Consider the following 14,358-nt stretch of genomic DNA (forward strand, 5'->3'; position numbering starts at 1 on the left):
ATTATATATGTATGGCAAGATGAATGATCAAATTTGTACTGAATAAATAATGGAAATGAACAATAATTGGATAACTTGTTTAGAGGGGGAAAAAATAAGAAGAAAATAAAACAAAGAAGAGTAACTAATAGTAAAGGAACCATTTATTGAAGAGAAAATAATAAGGCATACAGAGGTGCACATATATATGCAGCCATACAATGTATACATATATATATATGTATTTGTATATATGTGGGAACATAAGCAATAATTTGTCCTTCAAAGTTGGGGGCGGGGGGTAACTAAAATTGTTATGAGTACATATAATAATACATACATGCATGAACACATACATTAATAGATGCATGCATGTGTAGCCGTGCCCTCATATTCACATATTTACATATACATATAAACATACAAACGTGTGAGCAATTTTTTTTCTCCCATAACGCTTGAATACCAAAGATGAGCTTGGTAATAAGAATAATTCTTTTTATGGTAACATTTTGTTATTATGCAGAAATAAAAAAAAATACCGTCGGTAAAATATCTTATTATAATATTATATTTGTGAGAGCAAAAAAAAATTTTAAAAAAAGTATGCATCAATTTCCACTGAACTCAAAAAGAAATAGTAATTTTGAAGGAACAAAAAGAAACCATAATATTGTAAAATATGAGAGCAGAAAAAGAAGACATTTTTTTTTAAATTCACGAGTAGGTGAAAAAAAAGGCCAATCGGAAATAAAGAGGAAAATAATAAAGGATGAAGATAAGTACAATATTATAAAAGATATAAAAAAATATTGTGAATGTACCAAGAAATATAAGAGACTACCAACAAGAGAAGTAACAATTGGTAATGTAAAAATTGGTAATTATAACAATATAGCTATTCAGACTATGACAAATTGTGACACTAGAAATATAGAAGAATGTGTTAATCAAATAAAAAAGTGTAAAGATTTAGGTGCAGATATGGTAAGACTAACGGTTCAGGGGGTACAAGAAGCGGAAGCAAGTTATCATATTAAAGAAAAATTATTATCTGAAAATATTACCATTCCTTTAGTAGCTGATATTCATTTTAATCCAAAAATTGCTTTAATGGCAGCAGAAGTATATGAAAAGATTAGGGTCAACCCAGGTAATTTTGTGGATGGAAGAAAAAAATGGATAAATAAAGTATATAAAAAAAAAGAATTTGAAGAAGGCAAATTATTTATTAAAGAAAAATTTGTACCATTAATTGAAAAATGTAAAAGATTAAATAGAGCTATAAGAATAGGAACCAATCATGGTTCTTTATCCTCTCGAATACTTTCCTATTATGGTGATACTCCTCTAGGTATGATTGAATCAGCCTTTGAATTTTCAGATTTATGTATAGAGAATAAATTTTATAATATCGTTTTTTCAATGAAGGCATCTAATGCATATGTAATGATACAGTCTTATAGGTTATTAGTTGCTAAGCAGTATGAGAGAGATAAAAATGGTTTGATATTCCCAATGCACTTAGGGGTTACAGAAGCAGGTTTTGGTGCTAATGGAAGAATAAAATCTTATCTAGGTATAGGGTCCTTATTGTATGATGGAATAGGTGATACGATAAGAATTTCTTTAACTGAAGATCCATGGGACGAGCTAGCTCCTTGTAAAAAATTAATTGAAAATTTGAAAAAAAGAATATTTTATACAGATAAAAAGGAAGAAGCTAGTTACTCAGTTATGAAGAAGCAAAATAAGGAGGGACCAAACTACAGTAGAGATACCCCAAACAATGATAATGATGTAACTGTGATGAAGAATAGTCTTAGTAGAGAAATTCAGTCATGTAGTCCTGAAAAAAAAGAAGAGGCAATAATATATAAGGCAAAGGAGAACAGTACTGTCCATAGTGATACTGATGTATACCAAACGATTGAACACTGGAATAGTAACTGCCTAAACTTCGAGGAAAATTTTCGAGACTTTAACAATATAGTAAAGAATAGAGTTGACAAAAAAGTAAAAAGTGATGTGCTACATGAAGAATGTACAGTGGGCAATGTAGTTACAGTAAAAGAATTAGAAGACTCTCTTCAAATTTTTAAAGACTTAAATATAGAATTAGATCAAAATGGAAATTTAAAAAAAGGAGCCAAAACTACGGATATAATTATTATTGACAAATTTGAAACATTAACAGATTCAGCAAAAAAAACTGTTAAAAAATTAATCGAAATAGGATTACATGTATTAGTACAGCATCAACCACAAAATATAGATATTGTTAAAAAATTAAAAATAAATGATAGTAGTAGTAGTTATAATAATAATATAATATTTTACACTCACTTGGAAAATATGGACAATATTTTAGAATATTACAAAGATGAGATGCAAAAAAATAACTCAAAAGGTTATGCACTAATTTTAAACGGAAAAGAAAACATTAAAATGGTAGAAAAAATAAAAAATTTGGATCCTGCTCCATTATTTCTTCTATTAAGATCAGATACTGTATTTGAGCATGTATTAGTTACTAGAAGGGTAAATGAAATTATACATTCCTTAGGTATTAATGTACCCTATATACATTATGTAGACATCCATTCAACATATTATGAAGATATCCTAGTTAATGCATCGTTATATGTGGGAACATGTTTAATTGATTTAATGGGTGATGGACTGATTATTAATGTAACAAATTACTCTTCTGCTGCCACTAACACTGCCACTGTTGCTAATGCACAAAAGGATGAGAAACAACAAATATCAAGTCGTGTTTCTTTAAACTCATTTTTAACTCTAAATATTCTACAGGATACTCGTATTCGTTTATTTAAGACGGATTATATAGCTTGCCCTTCTTGTGGCAGAACCTTATTTAACATCCAAGAAACAACTAAAAAAATTATGAAATTAACAGGTCATTTAAAAGGGGTTAAAATTGCTATTATGGGATGTATTGTCAATGGGATCGGAGAAATGGCAGATGCACATTTTGGCTATGTTGGAAGTGCACCTAAAAAAGTTGACTTGTATTATGGAAAGGAAATAGTAGAAAGAAATGTACCAGAAGAAGAAGCCTACGACAAACTGATAGAGTTAATTAAGAAGCACAACAAGTGGCAGGACCCGTAAGGAAATAGGCAGCACATAGGTGTTGGTATGTATTGGCATATATTGACGTGTATTGATATCTGTTGACATATACCGATATATATTGACATTGTATTGACATGTGTAAACATGTGTTATCATGTATTCACATGTGCATATATGTATATGCATGCACATCTTCGAACTGAACTTTTAGGCAGAATATTATGTTTAGCTTTTTTTTTTTTATTGATATTACATAGCACATTAATAAGTCCAAGACCTTATTTATATAACGGAACAGTCATATTACTTTAAAAAATATTATACTTATAAATACGTTTTTATGTATGTACATATGCGTATGCTATTTATTTGTTAGGTATTCCTCCACTCAGCATGCAGAGTAAAAACGTTATTCGTAATTAAACTTTTGCAGGATATAAAAGATAAAAAAGTTATAAATTTGTTTTTATGTACATCAATGGTACTCGTATATACATACATGCATACATACACATACGTATAACGGTTAAAAGATAAAAAAAAAAGGCACAAAAAACAAAATTTTAAATAAAATGAATAAATGAATTAAAAAATTATTTGCTTATTTTATTATCATATTTTTCCCTTTCATGGGTGAAATAACCATGATGTCATGATGCCAAACGAAAAAAGCGCAACGTATGTAAATAAAGCAGCCTTAGGAACATTCTTATTCGCTCGAACCTTAAAATTGTGAAGGGAAAAAAAAACAAACAAACAAAAATTGCATACATTTGTACTTTGCATATGTATTTTATTTTTTTATTAATTTTAATAATTATAAAACTATTTGACATAAAATGAATATTTAGAAATTTTAAGTATTTTAATGTCTTTTGGAGGAAATTTTATATTTCCCCTACATCAAACATCCCATCATCTTATTTTTACCCATAAGTCAGCAAAATCGTAATGCGGAAGGTGCGTGCTTTTTCTGCAGCCGCACAAAAGTCTGTATCCACTTGACTGGGGAATATACATCAGTGGTTTAATTCCTTTGAAAAAAAAATAATTGTAAAAAATAATATGATAGAACATGAGGCTGAAAAACGTTCACATACTATATACATACATATGTGTACATATATATGTGTACATGTGACCAATTTGATGACAATTTAGTTTTCACTGTTACCGCTTCCTTTATGTTTTCCATCGCACCACGGTTGATTTTTACTTGTTCCGCAAGCACAGTACCAATAAACCTATGTTTTACGTTTTGTTAAAAAAATGTGAAAACGTTCTAATTAATTTGCATTATTCTGATGTTGCGGGTTACTACTTTTAAATTATATTAGTAATATATTCACACATACACAATTGTTCATATGTATATATATATATATATATATATATATATATATATACGAATGTATGTATGTATTATATATATGGGTTTATTCTTTCCATATATGCGCATTTATTAGTTCCCTTTTCATACTGCGCTATTTGTTATACCTTATTTTTCTGTACTTTGACAAGGTACGGATCTAATGAGTCTGTTTTTACCACTGGATCGTGCGGCCACCATTCTCCCCAACTCATTTTTCCTGTTTTGATTTCTTTATTTATTTCCTTACAATATGTATTTGTTTCGAATTGTGTGTTCGTGTACTTGATCGTATATGCGTATGTGTGTGCGTGTGTTGCCTTACTATCTGTTCCGTTTTTATTAAGTTTACTCTTTTTCTTTCTTAAAAATTCCTCTATAATGTATAAAATTCGAACAACATTTCAAATAATTTATATTTTCTTCTTTCACCCTATTCTCATTGATATATTTTGTACATACTTTTTGAATTTATAATTTCTTGTTAAAATATAATTTCTATGTGGAACTTCAGCTTTTTCATGAATTATAAAAAAAAAAAAAAGGAATAATAACGTAGAAATACAAGTATTTATTAAGAAAAATAATTTTTTATTAAATTTTCATTACACTTGTAAAATGGAACTGATGATGTATGTATTAAATATACAATTTCTCTGTAAATTTTTAAGGGTATTTTCGAATTTTTTTTTTTTTTTTTTCAAATATATTTTTTATTAGCTTAAGCAGTTCTTATGAATACTACGCTATATATAAACGAAAAAAATTACATATAAAATAAAGAATATATACGTTTATTTCTTTTTTTCTAAAAAAATAAAATTAAAACACGTTTCCTTTTCAAACGGTTTGCATAATGTACGAATGAAAATACATTTTTTGCTTTTTGAAGGTTTTGGTACACTTCAAGCCCATTTTTTACACATTTTCAACGTTATATTATTATTTTATTTTTTTTAATTTTTTGCTCTTTTGTATTAGTATAGAATATCCATTTCCAACAGATTACAGGAGAAATTGAAAATTTTAAAACAATAAAATATTACGAGGGTTCGGAGGTTTTGAAAGAACAAAAAACAAAATAAAATAGGTAATCTGGTTAGTGCATAAGTAAATACATTATATTTATATATGTAAATATATTCATATCATACTTATGTATTCAAATGTGCAAAAAATAATTTAAAAAAATTTTGTATATTCAATGTTTATATTGAATAGCTACTTTGTTTTTTCCAGCTTATTTACAGAACAAATGTTAATGGTAAAAAAACTTGCCCAAAAAATATAATTAAGTGTAATAAAGTTAAATACAAAAAAAGCAAATCAAAGAAGCAAAATATAAGTGTAGCAAACGGAAATTAGGGAAAAACCGAAATAAATCTTCTGATTAATTCTAATTTTCAGAAGGTAATGACGAAAAAATATACGCAATCGTGCTTATAATATATAAAATTATTAAGCCCGCAAAAAGTAGGTTTTTATAAATATAATACATTTTGTAGTAATTTGTTGCCATGCTTTTTAATTTGGTATTATTTTTTATATTAATCCGCACGTTTTCGTCACATAAGCAATTTATGTTCCTTATAAAGGGATAGTTATTATAAAAATGAATTTCTTTTCTGTTTTCTTTTTTTTTGTTTTTATAATATTGAATTGTACATGCGATAAATCCATATAATAAGGTAAACAATGCTCCGCTTAACATGCCTGATGCAAAATCAAACAAATTAAAAAAATAGGAAGAATTAATAAAATTTTTATGACGAATCTTTCTCTTTATTAAATTATATAAAGGGTATGTAAACATCAATATGAAGTGACATATATATTTCATTAAAAATAGAATACGGATTCCTTTCGATTCATATAATTTTGAGCACATAAAAAAATTTTCCACTTGTTTCTTTTTATATTCTGGTGTATTAACAGGGAAAATTAATTTCCTTAAAAACCATTTACTTGCTGAGTTTTTTTCCGTATCATCATTTCTCCAATTTCTAATTGAATGTTCATTAAGACTATAATTACTATTGAAACTGCTACTATCACTATAACTACTACTGCTAGTACTATAACGTCGATCATTTCCAAATGACAATTCCTCTTCCTCAAGTGCCATAATGTTCTTATCTCGTTCTCTTTCTTCCAAACACTCGTTTATGTTACGTCCATCGATAAATTCATATATTCCTTTTATTTTATTTTCATACATTTCATTTTGAAAAGAAAAATTAAAAAGTTTTTTTATAATTTGTTCATTAAATTTAAAAGGAACTAACAAAAAGGTAAACAAAACACCCTGCGTAAAATGACCTGCACTCTCCATTGACCTAAATAGATATTTTGTTTCGTTATCTATTTTATTATCCTTTATATATTTAGATATTATTATATAAAACACTGAAAAAAGAGCAAATAACAAAACCACTTCCCAAGTTAAATATGTATTTATAAATTTTTTATATCCTGACTTACATTCTTTACAACGTCTACTATATTTTCCATTTTTATATTCCATTTCAAATAAATTTTCATTTATTTCACGATCATCCATTACATGTGAATCATCATTTAAATTTCTGTTGAGATATTCCATTTTATCCCTTTTTTCGAAGGAAGGGTCTAAAAATTGATCATTGCTCTTACTATATTCATTTTTCATACAATCTTCTAATACCATCATATATATCAGTACAAATGCTTTTGCTGTAAGAAGTTCTCTTAAACATTTGTTGAATTCTTTTTTATCATTTTTATTTCTTAAACTATCCATAATTGTAATTAACATTTTTTCTTCATCTGCATTACTATATGTAAGTATTTCTCCCTCATATTCTTTAATTAATTCCTTAAACCATATTTCTCTACAATACTGTTTTATCATATGTTTTTCCTTTGAAAACCAATTTTTCCAAACCACTTTTTGCTTTTCTAGAATAGGATTTTTAATAGTACATTTTACATTTTTCATCCTTTTTGAATTTTTATTTGTATCTATATATTTCCTCATTTCATTTATCCATTTAAACTTTAAGTTTTGGAACCAAGGTTCTTTTCTTCTGCCGTCTAATAAATGCCTATAGTTTTTTATCCATTTATTCCATAGTTCTTTCCTTTTTAATGCATTAGTATTATATAGTTCACCTTCACCATAATTTAATACTAATTCACTTTGTACCATATAATGATTTATTTGTTCATTTTTATTATTCATAAGCTCTTCTATACATATATCTAAGAAATATCCTTTAATCATATCCCATTCATCACTGTTGTATTCATTTAGTACATCCGAACGTGCTTGTACATTATCTTCCTTCTTTATTTTCACTCTTCCTTCTCCAACATGAACATTACTACATCTATTTGTATTCACAAATAAGTTTTCAAATTTTTCGACTTGTGGCCTTGCTGACAGTTTACGAAATTCTTTCCGTGTCCTTCTCTGCCGTCTACTAACAGGATTTACTCCAAATGGTTCACCCTGAAGTGTAGACAAAAATAGTGCATTGTTATAGTGGAACAACATTACAACAGTAATACAGCACAACAGTACATATGCATGTATACGTATATATATTATAATTTTATTTCATAGTTCCACTATAATAACAAGTGCAACTTATTAAGCGGAATAATAAAAATGTTAACGTTTTAAAAGGCAAATTTTTATATTATTACAGTATGCACAAGGATAAATAATGAGATAACAACCGCTCGCATTAGGACAGATTTGACATATACAAAAGATGGTTTAATTGTATTGCCACCTCTTGAAGAGCCAGTTGTATGACTTCGTAATCTATCCGTTGTGTCATGTATTTTATCTAATGTTTTATTCATACCAATTAGAGATGGGGTCTAATAAAAATTTAAAAATGGTGTTTTTTGTAGTCCCAAATTAATTAGCATTAACAATGTTAAGGTATATACATACTTATATATATATATATATACATACATATACACATATATAAGTATAATAGAATGGATGATCTGCAAATGCAGTCTTAATGATAGTTGTTTTATTATGCAAATATAAATTATTATTCCTTACTTGTAAGCCTTTTTCCATTTGTCCGAACAGAGAACCTGGTAATGCAGAAGATGTTAAAAAATTTTCAGCATGCTCTGAATTACTAACAGTCATTGTGGTTAAGGGATCAACATTAGGTTGCCGCATATCTGATATCCCAGGAGGAGAACCATATGGAACAGTTTCTTTTACCGGATCGGCTTCCAATGGATCACTTTCCATATTGTCATCTACCCGAGAACTCGTCTCAGAAATTTCATCCTTATAGATTAAAGGTGCTACAAGTTCATCAGCATCTCCTAATGTATGTTTCATTGAATCATTGGAAATATTAGAAGAATTATTACCAATGACAGTACAAGATCTAGAAAAATTATCACATGAATCATCATCATCACAGTGATCACAAGATTTTGCAGAATTAACAATATAATCTGCGCCTACCTCCATGATGACGTGAACATAAATGTGGAATAAAATATCTTAAAAATATTTTTCAGTACATGGATGACTTAGTGGAGCATTTATAATGAACTTTACGTTTTGATTTTTTTTTCTTTTTTGTTTTTCCATTTCATTTGATTTGTTCTAATTTGTTCCTATTTGTTTTCTTTTGTTTTCCTTTCCTTTACTTTTTTTTTTTTTTTTTTTTTTATAACATCTATTATTTATATATATTATATATATATTGCTATAATTTGAATTATCTTGTGTTTTACGAGGATTATATGTGCATCAAGATTTAGTTACTTAACAATAATAAGAGATGAATGATAAAATTTTGCATTCTCATATCTTGTTCATAGGGAATATATTATATTATAAATTTTATAATAGTCAGTTGTAGTATACTTTATAATAACATCGCAAAAAATATTATAAATTCTAGATGGATTTATATTAGATCAATAAAATAAATTTAAAAATGGGCATTAACACTAATATATAACATATCATAGGATTATATATCATCTGTAATATATTATACAAATAATTATCACAAAAAAAATATATTAAATAATATATATGTTAATAATTTCAACATTTAATATCACCTTTGAATAATTTTTATAAAATGTAGAAGTACAAAGTTGATAAACTCTCATTATAAAATAATTGCAGAAGTTTATTTTAATAGAATAATTAACAGAATATAATAGCGTTCAAAGCTGTAGACAAAATTATACTATACTTTTACTCCCATCCCATTATACATTTATAAGTAAAAAAAATAAATCAAAAAAAAAAATATTAACTTAATAATAAAAATATACATGTGTTTTCGTAAAAGAGCTGCATGAAATTTTATTATAATAGAATAAAAGTTACATTAAAGTTTTAAATAACCAGGAAAAAAAAAAAATATTTGGAATGTATAAATATTATATTTGGGAAAAATTATATGGCGATCATATTTTATGTTATATAGCTTGAATTTTGTAAAATTTGCATGTAAATTAAAAAATATGTTTTGTAGACTTATACAACTGTATAATGGAATAAACATACATTGAAAAGTAAACAAAAATAAGATTAAGCTAAAGTTGTTAATGCAATGGTTATTTTTATAATCATTTATCTTTTTATGTACATGAAAAATGTTTTTTTTTTAAATATAAATTGTTTAATTAATTTATAAAAATGAAAAAGTAATCTTTATTTGTATTAATAATATCTAAATAGCTACAATATAAAATATATTAACTTTTGCAGTGATATACCAATTTATGACAATTTATTTCATTCAGAAATCTCTCTGAGGATTTATATTAAAAAATTTATTTACTAGTTTGTTATATATTTTCCTATTCATGCAATATTGTAAAAATTAAAACTAGGACAAGTGAGAAAAACAAATAAAATATATATTCTAAGGATAAATATTTAAATAAATTACGAATGAGTCCTTTTTAATTGTATAAAACAGTTGTATAGTATAATTTTTTTTTTCTTTTAATTATGTATTTGCCCGTTTAAAATAGTTTTTACCTTTATATATGAAAAAAAAAATTTTCAATGTTTTTCTCAGTGTCTACAATTTTTTAGGGTTTTTTTTCCTTTTATTTAACTGAGTCTTGCTGTAATCCCCTTATAATGTATTATATATATAATATTTATAAATATATATATTATATACATCTTCAAGTATATTCCTTATTTTACTAAATTTTTATGCATAAATGAAACATACAGAATGTTCTATTTAGGACAAAATTTATATTCAAAATATAAAATATTGAACAGCCTATAAAGATAGTTAAAAAAGAAAAAACTGAAGCTAATAACAATAAAATATGTACACTTTAAAAAATTTGCAAAAATATATATGCATCGGTGTTGACAAAATATAAAGTTTATGGTTATAAAAGACATTAAATAAATGATATGCATTCAATTGCAATAAAGCATTTTTTATTTTATTTTTCTATCTCATCAAAAAATATATAATATTAACATAACACTAGTCATAATTTTTTCTCTTTCTATGTCGTCTTTTTTCGTCCTTATATATCGGAAATTCAAATAAATAGAAGTGTTATTTTATTTAAAAAAAATATAGGAAACTGTAAAGATGTAACTATATAATATATAATATATGTATGTATGTATGTATTATACCATATTATTCAATTAAACAGAATAATTAATTTAAAAATTTAAAAACATTAAAGCGTTGAAATAAACAAAAAAACTAAGAACATAATTTTTTCACTTCTAAGTATCAAATATACCACATGTATGTATGTGTTCATATAAAAATTAATCTATTATGGTTATGTCTATTACGTATATCACTAATAATATTACAGCAATAACTTCACATTAAATATTTTTTTACAACAGAAACATATTCCTTATTATTAATTTTAGCATTTCCTGAACGTAATTTTGTCATATTTTTTAACTTTATTATAATAATAAACAAGTTGTCATATTTATATGACAACTACTGTCAAGAAAGGTGTTAAATATTAGACAGCCAAATAGATTTCATCATTTACTCATGAATAAGTCTGATAAGAACCTTAATCTTCTGATATGTACCAAACACAGTTATATATGAACTATTATGAATACTGTTGATAACAAGAAAACAAATAATACAGGTGAAGCAAACTGTATTTCGTATTTTTTATGTATTATTTTTTTGTACGTCTTATAAAAAATTGCTTGTTGCTTTTAAAAATATCTATTTAATCGAATTGTTTAAATATTTTTTTGCTTCAAATGTACAAAGAAATGGGAATTTTTGCTCATCTGTCTGTTTATTTGTCTGTTTATTGGTTTATTTAATTTAATTTTTTTTTTACGATTTTCACTTTTCCATATTGTTATAAAATATACACATTTTCCCGGTGTTGGCATCAGAAATTAAAAATATTAAAATAGCAGTAAAAAATTATTAGTTGGAAATATTTGAAAGAACAAAAGACAAAACAAACTACTTAATTAGGTTTGCACATATGTATATAAAATGCAATACATATATATTTGTATACGTATATACTTATACATGCAAATATACGAAAAAAAATTTTAAAAAATTTTACATATTCCCCATTTGCAAATAGCAATGCCAGCGTTTTCCCGAACTTACCAAACAAACGTTAATGGAAAAAAAAATTTGCACACAAAAAAGTAGAAAATTATATATAATAATATTTAATATGATATAATAAAACGTAATGCAATAAAGTAAAATAAAAATGAAACAAGATGAAACAAAATGAATCAAAATGCAGCAAAAAAAAAGAGCGGGAAAAGGCAAATAGGAAAAAACGTAGGCGCACATCATCTGCTGTGTAGTTCGTAAGCGGCAAGAGAAGTAAATGAAAAAATAAATGAAAAAACGCATATAGTCGTCAGCATTAGTATACCCATAAAAAGAAGGATTTTATAATTATAATATATATTAAAGTAATTTATTACCATATTTTTTAAATAGGGATTATTTTTTATATTGATTCTTATGTGTTCATCACATAAGCAATTTACATCATTTATAAAGGCATAATTATCATAGAAGTAAAATTTTTCATTTTTTCTATTTTTATAAAAGCTAACTAAAAATAAGATAAGCCCATATATTAAAACAAGAAAGGCTCCAGTTAACATACCTGACGCAAAATCAAAAGCATTCATAAAATAAGAAGAATAATAAAAATACTTATAAATCAGCTTTCTCTTTATTAAATTATATAAAGGATATGCAAACATTAGTATGAAAGAACACACATATTTTATTACAAATAGAAAATTGCATCTTTTTAATGAATATAGTTTTGCGCATAAAAAAAAGTACTGAATTTCTTTTTTTTTATATTTTGGTGTATTAACAGGAAAAACGATTCTTCTCACGAATAACTCACTTGCCGAATTTTGTACCGTTTGGCCTTTTATCGTATTCACAATTTGGTGTGTCCGAGGATTATTTTTATTATTACTGTAATTGTTATGATTATTGTTATTATTACCACCAATTTCGTTACAATTTGTGCATTTTACTTTTTTTTCTGTTTCCGAATTATTTGTATTTGAAGAATTTTCTATGCAGGAGTCCTCCATATTATTCACATCAATGCAACTACGTCCACCATTTCCTATCGATTGCTTCCCAAGTTCATGAGAAGTAATGTACATATCTTTATCTCGTTCTTCTATATTCTTATCCCTTTTATTACCTTCAATATCGTCATAATATCTTTGTATTTCCTGTTCATGCATATCTTTCTGAATAGAACAATTAATTAACCATATGGTTATTATTTTTGTAAATTGAAATGGAACTAACAGAAGGACAAACGTAAAACCCTGTATGAAATGGCCTGTACTTTCATAGGACCTAAACAGATTTTTTTTTTTTGAATCTAATTTACTATCCTTGGTATATTTATATATTATTATCAAAAAGATTAAAACGTGAGTTAATAACAAAACTACTTCCCATGTTATAAATGTATTTATAAATTTTTGGTATCCTGTTTTACATAAACTACATCTTTCCCTATTCCTCCCTCCCGTATTATTCTTCTTTTTAAATAGTTCTGTTGTTTTATGATCCTCCATTATGCAAGTAACATCTCTTCCTAAATGAGGGACCTAATTTGTTTATTCACGAATTAATTCGTTAATTCGTTAAGTAGTTAATTCACTAATTCGTTTATTCGTTAATTAGTTAACTCGTTAATTAGTTAATTCGTTTATTCGCTTATTTGAATTATTATTTTTTTTTTTTTAAAAGCTGTACAGCACAGAACTTTACAACTTAAACATTCATTATGTATGCATGGATGTGCCTCTTTACAAATGTGTATACTGATAATGGTATATGTTGCACATGGAAAGACAAAGAAATAATAGCAGGAAAAGTTTTGCACATAAAAACCAAAAAAGCCTTGTTAAAAAAATTTTATAATATTATATTATTGTTAATATATGAGCAAATATCATTTTATTCCTCGTTATTATACTGTACATAAAAAAAAGAACAAAAGAACAAAATAAAAGAACAAATAAATAAAAAAAAAAAAAAAAATTGTTGGCTAGCTGATAAATAAAAAGCTTTATTTTATTTTATCCGCATTAAATTGTAAAAGTAGAAATGAAGGGAATTTAAAAAATGCATTTATAACGAAATTAAAAATTTCATAAGATAAAAGAACGAACAAGCAAAAAATGAGCAAATGCGGGAATAAACGCAAATATAAAAGAAAAAGTACAAAAATAAGCTAATATACATATGTGTAAAGCTTATCTCAATAATCAGATTAAAACTGAAAATTTACAGATAAAAAATGTGCCATAAAAAGTCCAATTTTTTTTTCCGCTTAAATTTTAGCCCAAATGTCTATTATTTGTGAAATAT

General features: G+C 25.7%; 3 protein-coding genes across 3 annotated transcripts; 1 reads left to right on the forward strand and 2 right to left on the reverse strand.

The window, feature by feature from the left end:
• Positions 1-450: 450 nt before the first annotated feature.
• MKS88_003287 (4-hydroxy-3-methylbut-2-en-1-yl diphosphate synthase (ferredoxin)) lies at positions 451-3,117 on the forward strand (the record flags this gene model as incomplete). The annotated part of the gene is made up of 1 exon (XM_067216365.1): positions 451-3,117. One exon carries the CDS (start codon positions 451-453, stop codon positions 3,115-3,117), a length of 2,667 nt encoding a protein of 888 aa, XP_067073019.1.
• A 2,729-nt stretch (positions 3,118-5,846) lies between these two features.
• Positions 5,847-8,942, reverse strand: MKS88_003288 (uncharacterized protein; the record flags this gene model as incomplete). Its single annotated transcript, XM_067216366.1, has 3 exons — positions 5,847-7,940; positions 8,186-8,317; positions 8,514-8,942. 3 exons carry the CDS (start codon positions 8,940-8,942, stop codon positions 5,847-5,849), a joined length of 2,655 nt encoding a protein of 884 aa, XP_067073020.1.
• A 3,342-nt stretch (positions 8,943-12,284) lies between these two features.
• On the reverse strand, positions 12,285-13,559 carry MKS88_003289 (uncharacterized protein; the record flags this gene model as incomplete). The annotated part of the gene is made up of 2 exons (XM_067216367.1): positions 12,285-12,610; positions 12,863-13,559. 2 exons carry the CDS (start codon positions 13,557-13,559, stop codon positions 12,285-12,287), a joined length of 1,023 nt encoding a protein of 340 aa, XP_067073021.1.
• Between the last annotated feature and the right edge of the window lie 799 nt (positions 13,560-14,358).

This window comes from Plasmodium brasilianum, chromosome 10, assembly GCF_023973825.1.
Source record: "Plasmodium brasilianum strain Bolivian I chromosome 10, whole genome shotgun sequence".
NCBI lineage: Eukaryota > Apicomplexa > Aconoidasida > Haemosporida > Plasmodiidae > Plasmodium > Plasmodium brasilianum.